At 33.9% G+C, this 22,791-nt stretch overlaps 1 protein-coding gene and 1 long non-coding RNA gene across 2 annotated transcripts in view; one reads left to right on the forward strand and one right to left on the reverse strand.

Annotated features, from left to right (window-relative positions):
- Nucleotides 1–22,791, reverse strand: part of LOC6045211 (moesin/ezrin/radixin homolog 1-like) — an 82,163-nt gene that overhangs the window by 16,334 nt on the left and 43,038 nt on the right. The window contains 2 exon segments of the mRNA XM_038250045.1: nucleotides 45–71; nucleotides 19,359–19,538. Of these exon segments, the coding sequence (XP_038105973.1) occupies nucleotides 45–71; nucleotides 19,359–19,538 (207 nt within the window).
- LOC119765665 lies at nucleotides 17,584–18,984 on the forward strand. The gene is made up of 3 exons (XR_005276890.1): nucleotides 17,584–17,968; nucleotides 18,057–18,208; nucleotides 18,284–18,984. It is a non-coding gene; the product is annotated as an uncharacterized LOC119765665 (long non-coding RNA).

The raw sequence follows: 22,791 nt of genomic DNA on the forward strand, positions 1-22,791 counted from the left end.
GTGTTATTGAAGGGGTTTTAGTGGTTCAGGGACGTTCAAGTTACCCATCGTGAAAACGGCATCGATCCTGTCTGAATGTCCAGACGTCATTGTGAAAGCAGCAGTGAAAATAAATGTTAAACCAGTTCAGTATTGCGTAGATCATATTAACAAGATCAAGATTTCAACGATTTAAAGCGATTAAAAAATGACCTTCTTCCTAACATCATAGCTAGTATGGCACGTCGACGAAAAATTAAAAAGAGCGAAATGAGGTCAGTGCCCTCCTCGTGGTTACGACACATGGAGACCGCAGACAAGTGTAACAAATTGGTTATGACGATCGTCGCGATAGTGGCCATAACTAAAGCCAGTCGAGCGCGGCCCCAAAACCATTATTTGACACATTTTAAAATGGTGCGGTGCACGTTAGCTATTTGGCACGCCGCTGCAAATTGCTTTTGTAAACTGGCCATTATCGGTCACTAAATGGTTCCAACGTGGAGCGAGGACATTGCTCGGAACAACAAAAAAACAAACGCGTCGATGAGAGTGCCAAAAATCGACGTCAGACATCGTGACGCGCGCGCGTTATGGAAATCGTCAGCGTGATTTGTTCTTTCTTGTTAAGGAATTCCTTGATAGTTTTATGGTGAGGTCACGTACTTTTGCTGTAGTACTTCCTGTAGGGGGGATTTGGGGTCAAATCAGTATGAGACTCATCTTGCCTCGTCGTACCATCATCAAACTTGCAGCTGCAGTTATTGGCTTCTAAGTCAGCAAATGAAGTAACATATTATAATTACGTCATTGCAAACACCCTTCCGGTGCAGGCTTCAAAACCCCTCCCACCACCATCAACATCAACATCAACTTTTATAGAAATGACTGAGCAGCACCGATTCGCGCGCGCGATGAGCAAACACAGCACACGTGATGAGAGCTTAGCTCATTCATTGCAAATTTGTACAAGTAAAGCAAGCAAACAACAATGTCCCACCGATGTCCTTGTCGGTGGCGGCGCAGCAGATCTTGACCTGATCCAGGCTTCGCGGCGTCATGAGAATATTGTCTGAATGAAAGCCAAAAATAGACTTGGTACTGCACGATGATGTCATGATGGGCCGTCTTGTTGAACCAAAGTCGTGCTGGTGATGGTCGCCGTTTATTGCCGTACGAGACTTGAAGACGCGAGCGGTGAAGAAAAGGACCTTTTGCGATTCTCGGGCGTTCGTTGTTGCTGTTACCAACTGCGGCAGTTGAACAACTTGGACACCACGTGCTTTGATATGTGCTTTTATTTTCGGCGGAAGTGTTTATCTACTTTGGAGTAATTGATTTCGATTCGGCTTTATTTCAATTGCGTAAGCGGGACACTCCTTAGGTTGTGGTTTAATTGTGAGGAATGACAATTGATTGATTTATTCTTGTCGTGCTCCTTTAAAACCTTGTAAAGATACAACGAAACTAAACTTCTCTGCAATAAAGTGATGAGCGCCAAGCGTTTGAGATTCTTGGTTCCAAAAATATATTTCAAAACTCTAATTCTAAAATTAAAAAAAATAACAATCTTAAACTAAAGAAATCTAAAATTCGAAAATATTAAATTTATGAATTTAAAAATTCGAAACAATGAAGTTAGAAAACTCCTTAGCCAAGAATACTATGGTATTTTTTGGAATTAACATTGCTAGAAAACGCCAAAGGTTACGTCCTATTGTAAAGTTACCTTAAAATTCTAATGTCCAAAAATTCACAAAATCTTGCTTCCGACCATTTTTGGCGCCATCTTAGTTTACAGAGAATCAGATAATATTGGAGCATTTTCAGAGTTATATTTTAGATAAAAATACGAACTGTTTTAACATTTTAAAAAAAATTCGTGAATTTAACATTTTTAAACTTTAAAAAGTAGTTTTGACTTTTCAACAATAATATTCTATTTTCTGAAAAATTAAAAAAAACAATTCAGAATTCAGATTTTTTAACTATCAAATTTCTTACATTTTGTTTTGAAAAATCATTGAATTGCAGAGTTTAAGAGCGAGTTTTTCACCAATGTGTAACAGGTCGTATCGAGGTGCTCCGATTTGAATGAAACTTTCAGCGTTTGTTTGTCTATGCATGAGATGAACTCATGCCAAATATAACCCTCTACGACAAAGGGAAGTGGGGTAAAACGAGCTTCGAAGTTTGAGGTCCAAAAAACCTAAAAAAACTTAAAATTGCTCGTATTTCCGTAAAACTTCATCAAATCCAACTCTCGTAGATGCATTTAAAAGGTCTTTTGAAGCACTTCAAAATGTGCTATAGACATCCAGGATCAGTTTGACTTTTTCTCATAGCTTTTGCTAATTACTGTTAAAAATTGATTTTTTTAAAACCTCAATATCTTTTTGCAACAGCCTCCGACACCCATACTCCTATAGGTCAAAAGATAGGTAATTTCATGGACTATAAGCCTACGGAAATAACTTTTTGGCCAATCGCAGTTTTTCTCATAGTTTTTCGATTTTTCTACAACAAACATTTTACAACGTTAGTTTTTGCCCTGTAGGCCGCAGTTTTGACTTTTTGAACATTAATATTCTATTTTCTGAAGAATTTAAAAAAAATCAATTCAGAATTGCTGATTTTTTAACTAACAAATTTCTTACATTATGTTTTGAAAAATCATTGAATTGCAGAGTTTTAAGATTTTTGATTTTTTTATTCTAAATTTATTTTTGTATAATTTTTTAATCCTTTGATTTTGTTATTAAATTTTGAATTATAATTTTGTTTTTTTTTTTTCATAACTTTAATTTTATTATTTTTGAATTTCTGATATTTTTTTAATTTTTTGGTTTTTGGATTTGATGACAATTTCAAAAATTTAGAAATCATAATTTAAAAAAGTATGATTTTTTAATTATGTTTCTTTTTTAAATTTGTCTAGATTTTAAATTATAATTTTTTTGCAATGTTGTGATTTTTAAATTATTTGTTTTTTTAATTTTGAATATAATTCATTTTTTATTCTATTTTTATTTATAGATCTTTTATGTATATGATTTTTATATATTTTTTGCATTTTTCTGTATTGCTGAATGTTTGATGTTTGAAACATTTCAGAAAGGATTAAAACAAATACCTTTAAGCAGTTTTAGCAATGTTGTTGCTTGTAGTTTCGTTACAATTTTAGAATGTTTGTACTTAAACTTTTGAAAAAGTATAATGGTAAACTGCTATTATTTTTAATTGAAAATGTTTAGAATTTTTGAATTTTTAGTTTTTTTTTTTTAATTTTCTAGCTTCGAATTTTGAAATATTAGTATTTTTGAATTTAATTTAATTTGTTTAAGCATTTTGGAATTTCAAATTTTTAAATTTTCAAACTTTGAAATTCCAAATTTGGAAAATATTCCTTTTTACGCCCAAAGGATGTATCATATAACAGCCATTCCCCACGAAAACAGCATGATTCGAAAAAAAAGTTCTCCGATCGGGCTCAAAATTTTTCTGGGGGTTCCTTGGCCGATATAATTAGACCCGTATTTTTTGTTTGGCCATTAGGGTGACCTACGCCGTGTTAGGTGGTCCGAAAAATGGCAATTTTCGTCGATTTTCGCAAAAACCACTTTCTTCAAAAAATCATATCTCCGCGCCATTTCATCCGATTTCAGCTGTCTTAGATGCAAAAGAAAGGTGATTAGTTTGACTATTTAGGAAAAATAGTTAGAAGTTTCAAAAATCTAGCTTAACATTTGAAAAGGTCGTATGAAAACATAAAATGCTGTTTTGAAGGTCTCGGGACCAAATAGCCTATGTCTGAAAATATTTTTATCGGATTCCTCGGAAAATTTCACATAACATATCGAAAAATGGTGAAGTTATGTTTTCGATACTCTGAGATACGATTTTTTGAAAATAAAAACTGAGTTTTTCGACGCGCCACGCGCAAAATGGGAAAATGATGAAAACGGGAAAAAATCGACTTTTTCACTAAAACTGCGATAACTTGAAAATTTCAGCGATGACCTATACATGTTAGGGTACCAAAAGTTGCGTATTTCAATTACGAAAATTTTGGCACCCTAACATGTATTGGTCATCGCTGAAATTTTTAAGTTATCGCCGTTTTAGTGAAAAAAGTCGATTTTTTCACGTTTTCGTCATTTTCCCATTTTTGCGCGTGGCGCGTCGAAAACTCAGTTTTTATTTTCAAAAATCGTATCTCAGAGTATCGAGAACATCACTTCACCATTTTTTTATATGTTCTTATGTGAAATTTTCCGAAAAAATATTTTCAGACATATTTTCAGACATAGGCTCTTTGGTCCCGAGCCCTTGAAAACAGCATATTAAGTTTTCATACGACCTTTTCAAATGTTAAGCTAGATTTGTGAAACTTCTAACTATTTTTACTGAATAGTCAAACTAATCAACTTTTTTTTGCATCTAAGACAGCTAAAATCAGATGAAATGGCGCGGAGATATGATTTTTTGAAAAAAGCGGTTTTTGCGAAAATCGACGAAAATTGCCATTTTTCGGATCACCCTAACACGGCGTATGTCACCCTAATGACCAAACAAAAAAATACGGGTCCAATTATATCGGCCAAGGAACCCCCAGAAAAATTTTGAGCCCGATCGGAGAACTTTTTTTTCGAATCATGCTGTTTTCGTGAGGAATTGCTGAAAAGCTATTTGGACCTTTTCATAGAACACAAAAAATGATTTTTGTTATTTTTGCATTAAGACCAGGGTGGTGCACATCTTGTTTTATTTCTCTACTTTTTTTTATTAATTTGCATAATTTTTGGACTTCTGATAATTTTATTAATTTTTAAGTTTTTAAATTTTATGACAATTTAGAAAAAATCGTATTTTTATTAAATAATAATTTTCAAAAATAACGTTTTTTTAATTTCTTTGAATTTATTCATAATTGTTTGAATTGAGTATTTAGATTTTTTTTGTTAAACTTTTTTTTGTTTTAAATGTATCAAAGCAATCAATTTGATTCAAATTTTTAAATTTTAGAATTTTTAATTTTTTTTAATTTTTTGATATTTGTATTTTTGAATTGCATATTTCTGAATATTCAAGAATGTTTGTATTAGACATTTTCATGTTAAAAGGTTAATTGTAATTTTAAATGTTTAGAATTTTTAAACTCTTGTTTTTATTTAAATTTGTGATTTTTTTAGCTTTGATTTTTTAAGTATTTAGGTTTTGAAATTTAAAATATTTGTATTTTCTAATTTTTAAATATTTTTTAATTTTTGAATATCTTTATTCCAGAGTTGGAAACTTTGGAATTTCGAAATCATTAAATTTTTATATTTTGAAGTTCAAAATTTCTTAATATCACCGCTTATAGGACCTTTTCATATGACACAACAAATTATTTTTGCCTTTCTTATTATTAATTTCGTATCAAGAAAAGAGTGCACATATTAAACAAAAAATCGTTGTTATTTCGAGCATCAGAAAAAAAAAGATTGCATTCAAAGCTACTTTTCCAAATCCAAAATTTCCAAAAGGTTGTTAATTCTATGAGAATCTCTATTTCAGAATAAAAATGCTGCCAAAAACGTAGGCAAATGAGTTTTTTTTTTCATTTTTCCGTACAAACTTTGTTTTGTATTGCACAAAAACTCACAAAAATGATTTCACTCACTGAGAAATATGTGAGAATGTATCCTCTTCAATCTTTTTGAGATATCATTGTTATCAAAGCTTGATTAACGACATCGACAATCTAAAAATCTGCCTTTTTGAGAGTTTTGGGGAGATTTTTTCGTCATGTTTCACCACTTTTCACATTCATCGATGTTAAATAGTGAACAGTGAAATTTCAAGATAGTTTCATCGATAATCTTACAAATCCTAGCAATTTCTACAAACACTCAATAAACGGGAGCTTTTTGGGGGTCCAGGATCGCAACACACAACCAAACCACCTTACCAGATCTTCCCCGTCGGAGTCCTCGTCCTCCTCCCCGTTCTGCGTCCCTGTCGCCGGATTGCTGCCAGTGCCTCCTCCTCCGCCACCTCCCGCACCATGACTCGGCCCGGGCGATATCCGTTGCTCAATGTTTCGTTTGATAATTTTTTTAATCTTTTTCATATGCTTGCAAACGATATTCTCGGGCTGTTAATTAAATCCAACGAGGGGAGGGCGGAGAGTAGTGGACAAGATAACAAAACAACGCGGCACGTCCACACACGTGCCAATTTCGGGGGTTTGGGTTTGAAAGCAAGAAACACCATTTCATTACTAGTGAGTAAGAGAGTCACACTTACGTAATTTGTGTGTGTTTGTATTTAAAAAAAAAAAAGTAGAGTCACATACCAAGAGGGGTAAAACTGGCGGGTAAGCTTAATTACTGGTACTAGCAGGGCAGGGCTAAAAAAAAAGAACTACTAACAAGCCTTACAACATATGACCACCATTAGCAGGTACAGCTCGGGGGGAGGTGAATCTGGTTCACCTTGGGGTGTTGTTACAACCGAAGCGCGGGGTTGGGGGTGGTTAACAGGGGGACGACTTGGCTTAGCAGCACCATCATAGCTGTCGTCGTTGTCAAGTGGTTCATATTTCTTAGAGGACTGATAACTCAACCAGCGAACACGACGTCGACGACAACAGCGCGACAACATTCCTGAAATTGTTTCAGGCCCTCGGGCCTTAGGCTCGCCGCAAGATACAGTCATTGGGGAGATATGCGACGCAGGTTAGGGTGGCAACTTGTTGTAAGATTTAAAAATTAGAAATCTACTGTGGATGATCATAATCTACAACTTTGTCGGAGACTTTATTTTTGTATGGGAATTTCTTGAACTATTCAATCCACAACGCCAACAAATTGCTGTATTAGTCACCCTGTATTGTAACACAATCAAACCAGCATAGAACAGATTATTACTTCTACTCTACAACTTCTGCAACTAACACTACCGAACCAAAAGCGATAATATCAACAGGTGAGAGTGGGACACCGGCAACTTGGACCTTGGCGAGTCGTCGGATAGTGATAGTGAGTGGCGGGAAAAACCGGTAACTTCTCTCTTGTAAATGGCCGGCTGCGGCCGCCACCAACTGTATAGTTGAACGTTGAGATGTAACAGATAGCGAAAACTATGAATTAAAGATGGCATAGAAGAAGATGACGACGACTTTGGAGAGCACGCGGGGGAAGGAAAGAGAGCGGAACGGAACCGAAAGGAACACAGATCTAGAGTCTGGCCTTTGATCTTCATTGCTCTGGGGCCTCTCGATTTAATTTATTGTTTTGATGACTGTTACGAAAACCGGCTTGGCGATGGTCAGTGCTCCCAGCTAGATGCTTGGGTTGGGCGGCACCTATCGCGCTTGCTCAGTGGCCCAGGGTGGTGTGAAATTGAAACTCCCGGAGAAAGGAAGCCATATCCCGGTGGCCACTTTAGCTGTTTGAAGATTGTTTGTATCAATTTTCGAAAAATTGTCAAGGAAACAAAATTTAAATGTTGGAACGCAACACCACAGCAATGACAAACTCGTCACTTCGCATTACAGTTACATTACAGACTCGATTATCCAAAGTTGTGTCTATCCGACGTCCCTATGGCCCAAAAACGCTAATATTCGATGTTGATTTTTTACGTTGAAAATCGAACGCATGGTTGCTGAGTTATTGTCACTCAAAAATTAAACGCTATTATGATGATGCACACTGAGAAAAATCAGTTCCCAAAATCGTGAACAAGCGTTCATGAAATTCGGAAACACAAATAATGTGTTATAATACCAGGGTACATTTTAAAAAAAACGTACCATGCAATTGGAGCACTTAGTTCGTAGTTCCGAATGTCATGAACGCTTGTTCTTGAATTTGATAACTGATTTTTCTCCGTGTAGAGGAACCCTTTCCCTGCTTTCAATTTGAAAAGGGCATATATAGTTTTGTAAACAAAGACACACTTTATGGAAACTGTCAATTGAGCGATAGGGTGTTAACAAAGCTTATGTCTGGAGTTTTTTTTTTTTTTTTAAATGGTCCAATAAACCAAATTTTCAGTTTTTGCTTTTTGGGTGATTTTTAATACCCCTGACTCAATGCGGTTTCAAAAACACCCAAAAAGCAAAAACCTTCAAAAAAACTCTAGATGTGTCCTTTTTGAGCATGAGCATGAGCAGCCGCATAGCATGAGCATGATAGACAATGCTTATGTGTCCTTTTTCAAATCTCAGAAAAAAAGTTGGATTTTGGAATGTGGTTAATTTTATAGGTTGAATATTACCTCTTTTTTGTGTAATATTACAAAAAAAAATGTGTAAAAATGTGAACCTGAAAATTCACCTAATCCATTAGGCTCCACTTTCCCTGTTTGCTAGTCTTTCAGAGGCTGTATCTGTTTACTATTGGACCACAATATAATGTATTTGCAACAATTGAGTAGTATTGCAATTTTTTGATATTTTAGTAAATAATATTTTCATGACTTGTACACGAAAATAGTCAGTTTATAAGCAAACCCTAAAATTTCGGAATTTTTAAATTTCCAACTATTAAAATTTTTACATCCAAGAAATCAAACTTTTTAGAAATTTACAAAACGGGCAAAAAAATCTTTGACCAAGTTATTATTTTTTGAATCAATAATTTTTAAAAAAAAAATCGAAATATTGGTCGCAATTTTTTTTTAAATTCATTTTTCGATATAAAATTGAATTTGCAATCAAAAAGTACTTTAGTGAAATTTTGATAAAGTGCGCCGTTTTCAAGTTATAGCCATTTTTATGTAACGTTTTTCAAAATAGTCGCAGTTATTGATTTTTTTTTAAATAGTGTCCATGTTTGCCAACTTTTGAAAAAATATTTTTATATTGCTTTTTCGGACTTTGATATATAAAATATTTTTATAAATCAAGACTAACATTAAAAAAAGACCAAACATTCATTATTACGCCTTTTTGATATGATATCTTGATTTAATTTTTTTTTTTCGAAAAGCTCGGAAAATTGCATGTATGTTTCATGTTTTAACATTGTAAATCGGACCATAAGTTGCTGAGATATCGACATTAGAAAATGGTGGGTTGCTTTGGGTGTTTTTTAACCTTTGCATGGCAATATCTCAGCAACTAAGGGTCGTATCAACAAAGTCCGAAAAAGCAAAATATAGAGAATTTTCTCAGCTTTTCAAAAATATTTTTTTTCAAAAGTGGGCAAACATGGGCACTATTTTTAAAAAATCAATAACTGTGACTATTTTGAAAAAAATTACATAAAAATGCGTGCCTTCCGAGCTCCTTACCAGCCTTTAATTAAAATCAATCTTAAGTGAATACAACTTGGAAAAACTGTAAGTAACCGAAATTTATTTAAATTATTTTTCGATTGCAAATCTGATGTTCGAAAAATTTATGATTTATGATAATGCCCAACTTAAGATAGCATTTGTTGTAAGTCCGAAAACTATTTTATTTTTTGAATTCCAGACACGATTATTCGCGGTCCTCGGAAAAATTTCAATAATGAAATCTTAAAAAAAAAATTTTCTTTGCTTTGTTCTGGGTCGTTGAGCTCAAAAATGACCCCAAAATGGCGTTGATGAGATATTGAGACAATTTGGTTAAGTAACAGGCAATCTACCTCTCAAAACTAGACTTAGATGGGTTCTCAGTATTGGATTTTTTTGTTTATACAGCAATTCCATTTGAAAAGAGCCTAAACCGAAAAAAAAGTTTTCCGATCGGGCTCAAAAAATATAATAAAGATAATATGAAATTTTCCTAGGAATCCGATAAAAATATTTCCAGACATATGTTCTTTAGCCCAGACATGGTCAAAACGCCATTTTATGTTTTTATACGACTTTTTCAAATGTTAAGCTACATTTTTTAAACTTCTTAATTTTATTTCTCAAATAGCTAAACTAATCACCCTACTTTTGCGTCTAAAATAGCTAAAATCGAATAAAATGGCGCGAAGATATGATTTTTTGAAAAAAAAAAAAAAGGTTTTTGCGAAAAATGACGAAAATTGCCATTTTTCGAACCACTTTAGAACGATGTAGGTTACCCTATTTTGGCCAAGGAACTCCCAGAAAATTTTTGCCCGATCGGGATAACTTTTTTTTTTTGGTTTAGGCTTTTTTCAAATGGAATTGCTGTTTAGTGAGAAAATTTTGTCCATGTTATTCGAATTTTCTAACCTCGGATAATCGAGGCTTTGCATAATCAAATCTGGATTGCATTGAAAATTTCAAGGAGGTATTAGACTAACAAACGAACAACCGACGGTTTGACAGTTTGCCAGCTTTGTTTACTAGTTTACCGCCGAACCAGTTTTCGAGTTTGGCAAACTGTCAACAAGAGCGATTTTGTTTGTTAGTCGTAGTCTAATATCTCCTCCAGTAAACAGGTCATACAGTCCAGACTCGATTATCCGCAGGTTTGTATGGGACTTCGGATAATCGAATCAAGAACAAAACAATTTTTTTTTCTTATTTTCAACATAAAATTAAAGTTCGGCAACCATATTTTAGTGAAGTTAGCTATAAAATGCATTTTTTTTTTTCAAAATTCAATCACCGCCATCTTGGCTTTAAAAATTCTGAATTATTTTAGCGTAGTTTAGGGGTCATACTTAAGCTCGAAAATCAAAAATAAAACAGCGAAAAATGTTTTTCGTGATTCGATTATCCGAAGTGAAATTTTTCCGAAGCCTTCGGATAATCGAGACTGGACTGTAAAAACAAATAGTTTATCGAATTTTCAACTGCGAAGGGAACTAAATTCAAAAATACTGACACGTTGAAGTTAACAGCAGTTGAACATTTTAAACTGTTAATTTAGCTCTTTCTCATGTTATTTGCTTAGCTTGGATATCTCTTTTCATGTAAATTTACCCGAAGTGATGTTTAAATTTCAAACAAAATGATTCAATGAAATTTTGTGATTTACAATTACACTGTTTTTCTTCAAGACAGATTTTGGGTCAAACAAATTTGTTTGTTTCAACTTATTTTGTTTTCATAAACACAAAAAAAAGCAAAATTGTATTTTCTCGCTAATCGGAAGTTTTTTTCTGTGTTGACCATTTATAAGTCGGCTCGTCTCAACCGGATCGCTTCCGGATTTATTTGCTCAAATTTTCAGTGCGCCACTGCCACACTGCGATCAACTGGCAACTGGTTGTGATTTCAGGTCATGTTGGAGAGAGTGCGAATTACGATATTCAGATGAGAAATCCGCTTGCTTTACCAAGCGGTGGCAATTTGGCGGATTCAAAGCCGTCGATAGTTTTTGTTTACCCAGCGTTCAGCGTCTGGCTCAACTGGTTTTCCGGAATGTGTCCGTATTTGCGCGAAGAAAGTTTGTCGGAAATCTAGATCATCGATGGATTTGGAATAATATTTGTCAAACAATTCATTACGCGGGCAGCTTCCGCCTAATTGGCAGGCCATGTAGCCCTAATTTTAATTAATTTGCGAGGAATTCATTTCGCGACAAAAAATGGCATACCAACATGACAAAAATGAGTTCATTATTCGTTTTTGAGCAAACATTCCGATAAGAGCGGGCGCGGACGACACGCATTCGAACCAAGGTTGGTGCCGGTTGGCGTATTTGCTCTCTTTTCTGATGTTGATAAGACCGGCAATTTCTAAAAGTGTTTTACCGTCCGTTCTTCGATAAGAGAGAACAGAGAGACAGCGCGTTTGGCGCCTTTCTGGGCAAACATTCCATTTCGTAAATTGCGGTAGTTTCGTGTCAAATTAGAGACCACCCTCGAGTTAAATGATTCGTTTCAAACGTACGGGTTTCTGGTGAGTCAAGAGAGGGCCTAATGACAGTTTGGAAACTTTCAAGTCTTATCAGGAGATGCGACACTTTGTTGGTACGAATGGCGGCTATTTACCGCGGTCCTTGATTAGCCGGTATTTTGCGGTGAGAAGGTGAACCGATGAGGTAATCAGTTGGCACACACCTATTGAAGTGGTGATGTGATAAAATTCAATTCACAGCTTTACTAGGAATATTACGTGAAATGTTTGAACTAATTTCTACACAGAAAAAAAAGTGTGAATTTACACGACACGTAAATCATGTATCCTATGTAAACAACCTTCATTTAAATTTCAAAACTCATTTAAATGGCTGAATGTCACGTAAAGAGCAGTCATGTAAGTCCAAATTCAACGTAACTGATGAAACTCATGTGAATGGACATTTTGTTTTGCCAAACAGACAAATTTGAATGTTTAAAAATCATGTAAAACATGAAACACATGCGAATTTGTGTTTACGTAAAATTGAAATAAATGTAAATTTCAAGATTAACTTCGAGAATGACAGTCGACGAAATCAAAACAAAACAGATTTGATGCTGTGCGGTTCGGTTTCTCGTCAGTCGAAGACTTTATCAGCGGACTGTTATTTATTAAGGTTAAATTAATTTGTTGCTTTAAGGTTGGGGACGGAACTGTCAACTTGTGCAAAACAAAAGTTTGATTTTGATCAGGGGCGCCGACTCTGGGGGGGCACGGTACTTTTTGCCCCCCTTAAAATTAGGCAGGGGGGGCAGCCCATACATTGTGCCCCCCCCCAGAAATTTTGGAAGAAAAATATTCTTATTTTAAATATTACAAAAAAATCACAGGAATAATTGAAAATAATATTTAAAACTGAATTGGAATTGGATAGAATTCTTGTAAGCAATCTGTAAAATAGTTCAAAAACATTTGTTGTTTTCTAAATAGACAACGTTTCATCTATACTACTGCGCTCTCTTATGCTAACAAGGAAGGAAAACCAGCAAGCTTAGTATACAAGAGCAAACTTACGAAAACTCTTGCCAAAACAATCATCAAGTTTTCAGACGCAACATTCTGCGATTTGCCATTGTAGATCAGGATTTAGCGAAATGAACTGAAACACTTTTCAAAATGGTCATTTTATGACAGCTTTATATTAAAAAATGCTGATAAATTCGATATTTTTTTGAGTAATTTTAGGTAATTTTTTTTCTTGATTTCATTTTTAAAAAATGCAAATTTTTGGTAGTATCAAATTGTCATAATGCTTTTTTTGATTTTATTAAAAACCGTATGTGTATCTTTTTGGTTATTCTAAAATTCTAAAATTCTAAAATTCTAAAATTCTAAAATTCTAAAATTCTAAAATTCTAAAATTCTAAAATTCTAAAATTCTAAAATTCTAAAATTCTTAAATTCTTAAATTCTAAAATTCTAAAATTCTAAAATTCTAAAATTCTAAAATTCTAAAATTCTAAAATTCTAAAATTCTAAAATTCTAAAATTCTAAAATTCTAAATTCTAAAATTCTAAAATTCTAAAATTCTAAAATTCTAAAATTCTAAAATTCTAAAATTCTAAAATTCTAAAATTCTAAAATTCTAAAATTCTAAAATTCTAAAATTCTAAAATTCTAAAATTATTAAATTCTTAAATTCTTAAATTCTTAAATTCTTAAATTCTTAAATTCTTAAATTCTTAAATTCTTAAATTCTTAAATTCTTAAATTCTTAAATTCTTAAATTCTTAAATTCTTAAATTCTTAAATTCTTAAATTCTTAAATTCTTAAATTATTAAATTATTAAATTCTTAAATTCTTAAATTCTTAAATTCTTAAATTCTTAAATTCTTAAATTCTTAAATTCTTAAATTCTTAAATTCTTAAATTCTTAAATTCTTAAATTCTTAAATTCTTAAATTCTTAAATTCTTAAATTCTTAAATTCTTAAATTCTTAAATTCTTAAATTCTTAAATTCTTAAATTCTTAAATTCTTAAATTCTTAAATTCTTAAATTCTTAAATTCTTAAATTCTTAAATTCTTAAATTCTTAAATTCTTAAATTCTTAAATTCTTAAATTCTTAAATTCTTAAATTCTTAAATTCTTAAATTCTTAAATTCTTAAATTCTTAAATTCTTAAATTCTTAAATTCTTAAATTCTTAAATTCTTAAATTCTTAAATTCTTAAATTCTTAAATTCTTAAATTCTTAAATTCTTAAATTCTTAAATTCTTAAATTCTTAAATTCTTAAATTCTTAAATTCTTAAATTCTTAAATTCTTAAATTCTTAAATTCTTAAATTCTTAAATTGTTAACAAATAAATTGATGTTAAATTTTCGATTTTTTTGAACATTGATTGTAATTTCCAAATTTCTGATTTTTTAAATTTCTGAATTTCAACTTTAGATTTCTTAACATTTTTAAGCCATGATTTTTTTTCAACCCTAGGAGTTTTTTAAAAAAATTAAAATTTTGGAATATTTATTTTTTTTCTTTTATTTTCTTCTAAATTGCAGATTTGAAAAAAAAATGTTTTTTTAATGTGTATTTTCCAATTTCTAAAGTTCTAATTTTTTGCTTTTTACTTTTGTTTTCATCTTTAGAATATTTGTGTTGTTGAATTTTAAATACCTGATCATTTTTATTATTGACTGTTACTTCTGAAAAATAAGTGAGAATATGCCAATTAGAAGGAATTCGCCTTCCAAACATATAAAAATTCCCCAATAAACATTCTCAATCACGTTTTAATAAATTATCTTTTCAAGAAAAATAATGGATTCCGGATTTAAAAACTCTTATCACATCGTAATATTCAAATTGGTAAAATTCGTGATATACAATAAACTTAAACATCAAATCGCCACTCTCACCTAACGATTTCGGAAAAAACCGAGCCCCCCCAACATTATGGACTAGTCGGCGCCTCTGATTTTGATGTAAGGTGCAATTCCAGCGCTTACATTTTGCTGACTTAAAAGATCGTCAAATTATGGCGAAAGCAGTTTCCTTTTCATTTCAGTGGTGTTCTGTCAGTGTGAATCAAATTTGTCTGGGTCTTGCATTGATCTACCGATGGCCAACTCATCCGGAAGAGCGTGCCGGAATCGTTCTTAAATTGACAATTTCCAGCAATTTCTGAAGGTTGGGTACTCTTCTAGCTGCTCCGGAAATAGCTCATCACGGAAACATTTGAGGTTACCTGTTCCGCTTCCTGTTTTCTTCAACTCATTCATGGTATGAAACTGAACTAGTGATTCTTTCGCCGGCTGGGCTTTGTTCCAAAAGATCTTCATCAAGTTGGGAAGCTGCGGAAGCTGCACTGGTAAAGTGTAAAAGAAATGTTTGAATCTGGAAGAAAACTTTGCTTGATTTATTTACTTACAGCATAAAATCTTTGAAGTTTCCTAGCTGAGTGGAGCCAGTTACTGCAAAATCCACAATCCGGAGCATTTTCACAAATTTTATGTGCAACAACTTTTTTCTAGCTTTACGGCTTTCACGGCTATCTTCGCAAGTCAAATATTTACAAAATTTGACAGTTCTTCCAAAGGAGAGCCTGGAAGAGCCCCTGTGACTGAAACTGTTTCGGTCTTGGCGAATCAATGTGGAGTAATGAAAAGGTATGCGATTGGGTGAAAACTACCCAGTCGATTAAATTCCAAGGGGCTGGAAACTCTAATATTACTTAAGAATATTGAGTATACTAACGATATTCCAGTATACTTGTTAGTATACTAACCGAAAAGAAATAAACTGTTAGTATATTAAGATACTCTCAGTATATTGGTTAGTATACTGGCGATATGTAAAGAAAATAATAAGTATACTAACATATATTTTGATATACTGGTTAACATAATAATTATAGCTCTAAGAGTTTCCAACCCCTTGTTAAATTCGAATTCTGGAACTAGATTCGATTTGACTCGTATACGATTTTCGTTTGAAACGGAATTCGAATACGAATCTAATTGAATGCCGTTTTAGGATGCGATTTGAACTGACTTGGATGGATTATTTTTTTAAAAGGTTAATTGGATTTTTTTAATTTTTTGGGTTGCTGCCTGTTTAAGAAAACTCTTGACTATATGCGGATTTGAAAACAATCAAAACTGACTATTTAAATAAAAACTTTAGAGGTGATCAGTTAGTGAATATTTTGACCCAGTTTGATTTTTTTAAAGAAAACCAATTCGTTACGATTGAACATTTAGTCATCCTGGCGCATTAGTAATGGAAATAATACTAAAAGTATTCAAGCATAACAGTGTGAATGGGCCAATGCCAAAGTGTTAACAAAGAGCCTGTCCTGCTCGTTTCTAATGTAAACATCCACTGACATAAGCAGGACAGACTGTTTGTTTTCACTTCGGCATTGGCTTATTTAAATTGTTTTGCTTGAATTATTCAGAGTTTTTAAATCCCTACATTTAGTACAAAAAAAAAAACAAAACATAAGAATTTAACAATTCACGAATAGGTTTGAGCTTAAGGGGAAAATGAGATTTGTTCAAATCTGACTCTTTTATCTAACGATGCACTTTTCGCAATTTCGAAATAACAGTTCAAATATAATTGATGTCAAAGAACTTTTACTTTGGAAATGTTTTTGAATAATTAACCATTTTAAATTCTTTTTCGAAATTTGACGTAATCTGCCTTAAAAGCCAATCATTTGAACATTTACTCAATCTCACCCCTTAGAGGAGGTGGCATTGGGTCAAATGAAACTTAAAATGATGCGTTGCAAAGAATCGGTCAAAACAAGTCATCTACCTGTGTAACTTGTTCGAAGGAAACGTATTGACATGTTTCAATGTTGTAAGTAAAAATTTCAATTACCTTTAAAAAAAATCAAAAATCAAATCAAATTATTCGCTCTACAGCATTGGCTTGGCGTTCTCGATTGCGAGATTCCTACTCGAAACTAAGTGTCCGAAGGCTTGAGGCAATTGCAAACCTCTTTTTACACCTTAGCTTCCATCCACCCCGGGATTCGAACTGACGACCTTTGGATTGTTAGTCCAACTGCCTACCAGCGACTCCACCGAGACAGGACCCAGGGAGACGACTCCTACACCTGGACTGAGCTAACGACCTTACCTTTTTAGGTTAGTCCGGAGCCAACATTTACTTCCCGTCCGACGGATGGCATGATTAGACAAAACTAGCCTCGAAAAATGCCGCCGGGACCGTCTGGGATCGAACCCAGGCCGACTGGGTGAGAGGCAATCACGCTCACCCCTACACCACGGTTCCCGGCTTTACTTTTCAATCAATTACAAAAAAAGAATGTTAGTTTTGCGAGAGGTTGGTTTTTATTTTTGACCAAAACAGTGTATTAACTTCAAACTGCTACCAGAATGACAAGATTTGTTCTATAAAAGTAATTTTTTCAGCAAAGTTTGTTCTTTCGTAAGGGTTGGTCCAGTATAATGACCCTAAGTAATTTTTTCAGCAAAGTTTGTTTAAGATTTCCACAATAATCCTGTTAAACATAAACAAGTTTCAGTGATACAAATCTGATGAATTGCAAATACCTTTTAAAACTCACTTTGACCCAATCTCAAACTCCAAACCACGCTCCAAATCCAATGTCACCCCCATTAATTATGAACGAGGCAATGAATGTACAACATTTACATGCATAAAATAAGAATAATATTCAAGAAATTCAGTTTCTAAAAACAAACAACATTATTTTCCTTTAAAAAAATGTGGACCTTAGTTGCAAATCAACTAAATTTTTTTAACTCATGATAATTTATAAATCCTTTAAAATAGTTGAATGATATTAAACGGTGTAGGGAAGAAAACTTTTTTTTTAAATACCTATCTTTACATAAACTGCCTCAATTGCATCAAGAAATTTTTTTCAGGGCCGATAAGGGACCATCCATGAACACCGTGGAAACATAGGCGGTATATGGATGGCCCCTTGTCTATTTTCCAGCATTTTTCCTAGCTCCCAACGATTCTCAAAGTCAAAATCGCCTTCATTTTCTCAAAATTTAGATCGGGTTGCCCATCCCAAACTTGAGTAGTTTCTATTTTAGCGATTTTAGCCAGATACAATATTTTACCCAAAATAAAGATGTCCTGTCTAAGCGTGCATTTAACCTCAGCCACAGGGCACGAAACGTCACTTCGCGACTTCGCCATATCAACACATTTCATTATTTCCTAAAACAAGTACGTTTTCCCGAAGATTATTTGTTAAATTTTATGTTTAAAATTTGTTTTGGCGACTTTAACTAAACGTTTTCGATTTTGGTCACAGATAGACAGAGCAACCTGAGGACGATCGTCTCGGTCGGAAGCATCATCTAAGGCCACCGGGATTCTAACTTTGCTTGTGGTTTCGCTGAAGTTTTTGGGGAAAAGTTGTTCCGACAACCCCACTCTTCTGGACACGGGGCACGTTGTTGAACGGTAAGCTTAAAATTTCACAATAAGACTGTCCCATTCAGAAGAAATCGATCACACATCACATAATATATATCTTAGTTTCTTCCGTAGCCATTTGACCACCCGAAGACAAGCCAATCCTGATCATTGCAGCCTGAGGAATCATTTCCCAATGTGTAACTGTTTGAAGCTGGCTGCAGCCCTCGGCGGTCAAGTCGGACACTTTTGAATCGGAGGATCATTGCAAGGTTTGGCTCTCGGTTCCAGTAGCTGTTCAAAATGGAATCAGCTTCCGCATCGAAGGCCCTGCTGTGGAAACAAGACGTGAGCATTTCGTCTGGACAGGTTGGACACAGCCGAACCGGAACCGGCTTCGGTTATACGTCAGCGTCTTCAGTCCAAGAGTTTCTGCCATAATATTCAGGTGAGTACATTCCGCACTGCTAAAATCACATAATCTCGCTTAATAATCTGCCACGAGATTGCAATACAAATGAATTCTTATTTCTGTTGCTCCGTTGAATCTAAAAATCGATGCAATTTTTTAAATGCTTTTTTTCTCCTGAATATTAGAGTATTTTATAATATACATCTTTAGTACTTTTTTTTAGCTTTAATAAACATCGCGAGTCGATCTGATCTTTTCGATCAAACAAGTGAACGAATGTTTTGAGTTTCATTTTGCAAGTTTTGATCAAACGCGTCAGTTCGATTAAAATGTTCATATGAATGCGTTCCATCTAACTGTTTGTACCAATCAAAACGGTTCACCAAGATTTAAAACAGTCCTGTACATTCTATAAAAGCATTTGAAAATTACATCGAATTCGAGATTCAACGGGGCAAAAAAATTTAAAACTTTGGTAAATTTACGTAAATTTCATCGGAAATTTACATGTTTTCAAAGCGCTGTTTGTTCTGAATGATTACATCGGATGGCACTTAAATTTAAAATGAATCTAATGTAAATTCGCATCATTAATGACGTGCACTTTTGGTACATCATAAATGATGTAAATTTACCGGATTTTTTTTTCTGTGTAGATAAAACAGCCTTTATATGGTCTAGCAATACTCTACAACTGGCAATTCCGGAAAAGTAGGAGCATCAACATTCAATTTATAGATCTAGTGACTCGTACACGCAGATGGATGGTAGTCCTTGACTTCTTACCTTTTTGTACAACTTGATCCACGTGAGGTCACCCTTGGAGTCTGTGTACTGGAGGCCGAAGAACCACACCTCCCGCAGGCCGATGGTTTTGACGACCTGATCGAACAGCTGCTTGCCGGTGGTGCTCTGCTGTATCGCAAACTCCAGCTCCGCGTCCATCGTCGTGACGCGCACGTTCATCTGGAAATTGAAGGAAAAATTGAAGGTTTAGGGAAAATTAAGATACAGATGTAACTTGAACCGATGTACCTATGTTCGACCCATAGGTCCAAAATAGGGACATCCTCTTTTAACACGCTAAAAAAGATACAATTAGACAAATTGCTGCAGTCTGATCGTTATTGCCTGTAAATCATCATTCGGGAGGTATACTATGGACAGGGTTGCATCATTACGGGCATCACTTCGGGCAAGTTTATCTCTCTCACAGCCATAAATCACCATAATTGCTATATTCAAAACCCACCCCAACACTCTCGCCGCCACGGCCACTGCCGCCGCCATTGACTGGCCTAAGCATTGTACACACGTACACACATAACTCCATCACAGTTTCGACCTTCGCTAATTTATGTTTGCTTTGAAACCAACCCCTCCGATCGCCTCACCTCCTCTCGTTACCCAACTTCGTAGTAGACGCAAATACACCACGAAAGAAATACTAAGGTATAAGACGGGTGGAAGAAAGCTCGCACACCAACACACGTAGCCATATTTAGCGAACAATACGGTTGTTACAACTTTTTTCGCGTTCGAAGCAAAAGAAAAAGAAAAAAAAAGCAAGTCTGAAAAACGGAGAGGCCAAACATTATTGAACCAAAACCAGAAGTGGCAGCAGCAGTGATGACGTGAAGGCGACGAAGACGACGACCTTCACCACTTTCAACACTTTCCTTGACCATCACAGCACACACACACACATTTGCGATTTGATGTAACCGCGTGTGGTGGAGAAGAGAGGGGAAACTCGGAGTGATGAGTAGACGTTGTGGTGCATTCAGTTTTATTGAACGAAATGTTGTAATCGTATTTCTAGTACTTTTTTCTCCGAATTCCAGAAATGTGCAGTTCTTTACGAAGTGCGCTGATTTGTTGTTTTTTTTTTTTATTTGCTCATACTTAATTGGGACTTTCTCATTTTGTCTCATTTGTTCACCCTTACAAGCCTCGATACAATTTTGGCAGCTGTCCATAAAAAGGCACGTAAATATTCGGAAATCTGTAACTTTTGAAGAAATTTTCTGTTCGATTTAGGCTAAGTTGTCATAAAACAATATATTTTTTACTTTTCAAAAACTAGGTTTAAAATTTTTGTAAATATTTTTTTCGGAGGGATCAAACAAAAGTTTTGTTTTTTAACATTGAAAATCTGACGAATGACTGTCATAGAAAAACTTAATTAACAATTAGGCCGTTGCAAATATTTTTCAAAGTTTATGTCCCTCGGCTCTAACCAAAGTCGAGGGAGGGCAAAAAAATAAAAAAATATAAAAATTGAAATGAAAAGCCTAGGTTTCAACATTTGGATGAAAAAAGTGTTTTAAAATGCTTTTTACAGGCAAACAGTTGCTTTCCAATCATTAGTTTTGAAAATATCGAGGTATTGACGGATTTTTTTTCCCCAAAAAAATTTTTTTTGTGGGACTGTACATTGGTATTTCATGAAAATTTCAAATGTTTTCAAAGAAGTTCAAACATGCTAAATATGATTATAAACGCGGGAAAATGCATTTTATGTTGTTTGCAGTTGGTTAAACTTTAATTTTCATTTAAATTTTGAAGTTTTTCGAAAATATTTTTTTTTTGCTTGCTTACTTCCTATTGAGCTATTTATCACTTAATTTCACTTGAAAACACTTTTTATGAGCCCTCATCTGCAATGTTTTACTCGAAAACAGTTTGTTGAATAAAAACAATATTGCACTGTTTGTTTCACTGCTTATCTAATATTGTCATATGACGGCATCTTCTGAAAAAAGGGCGTGGCCAACCATTCTATAAATAACCTTAGGTTTTCTCGCTTTGTTACATAAATTTTTTCGATAATCAACATACATATTCAACATGACATTGCGTGATGTTAGGTGGTATGAATTTGTACGTGAGGTATTTTGGGATTTCAATAATGTTTATTTATCGAAGATTGCAATAATTTTAATTGTTGACCGATTTGTTTGAAAAATGTATTGCCGGTAAAAGCTACAGATATACTATTCTTATTGTCCTCGTCGAAATTCCAATAAGAAATGTTTGTTTACGTGTTAGTTGGGCAACGGTTAGACAGCTGTTTTCAATCTAACTTTGCTTTTCAGTGTGCGCTTTGATTTGACAGCACAGCCGTAGACCACGCCCCCTTTTTTGTTGAATCTCTTGTTAGCTAGCACAGTGTTGTCAAAAACATTTGTACAACTTACTCTGATAACTTGCATCGTTTTCTAGCAAGTTATACAGCAGAAAAAAGTGCGCCTTTTCCAATGCACAAGAGTTGTAGAACAAGTTGTTGTACCGAGGCCGATCGGTTATACAACCAGTTAGGAAATTCGTTTATCTGACAAAGTGTGTTGCTTGGGAAACTTGAAAATTTTGCATTTAAAAAAAACATGTAAAGTACTGACAGTATTAACATTAAAATTTAAAACATATTTTTGGAGAGATTTCTTTTATTATCAAAACATCAAATCCGTACTTCTCAATGGATCAAAAAGTGGTCGGTTTTTGTCCACATATAAAAAAATCAAAGTAAAAACAACTGATTTTGGGAAATTGTACCTTTTTTGTATAGTCTTCCTCAATACTCTCAAATTTGCCGAAGAAATCAAATCGTCTACAAAATTCGAATTTTCGATTGTTCACGTGCCAATTTTGTATGAACTGCTGTTAAAATTGTATAAAGACTTGTATGGGCTAACAAAAAAAAAATGCTCGAAATCGGCCTTTTTCGTAGAGAACTCCTATATAACTAATTTTTTTAAATACACACAAGCTTGAAACACTTATGTTGTTCTTTGTTAATACCCATGATAAGGCAACGTTTCTGTTGATCTTACTATCTCATGGTCTTGTTAAGGCCGTTTTCTTGTTATTAAACCAGTTTAAGTTTATACATTTTAAAAAAGTAATCCCAAGCAGAGGGAAAAAACCATTTTTTGATATTTGAGAATACTAGGCCAATAACATTTTATGTTATATATAACTAGATTTGTTATTCATCGTTAGGATTTTTTTTTGGTATTAGATTGTTATTGTAATAACAGACTTATAACATTTTTAGTTATTCTTCGAACACATCTTTGTTATTAATTTTTGTTATTTTAACAACTAATCCGATCATTCCAATAACAGTTGGAGGTATTCTTCCATAACAAAAAATGTCATTCCAAAGTTGTTTTGGCTTTCAAGAAATATCAGACCAATAAAAAAATTTGTTATGATA

The sequence above is a fragment of the Culex quinquefasciatus genome, chromosome 1 (assembly GCF_015732765.1).
Source record: "Culex quinquefasciatus strain JHB chromosome 1, VPISU_Cqui_1.0_pri_paternal, whole genome shotgun sequence".
NCBI classification, from domain to species: Eukaryota; Metazoa; Arthropoda; class Insecta; order Diptera; family Culicidae; genus Culex; species Culex quinquefasciatus.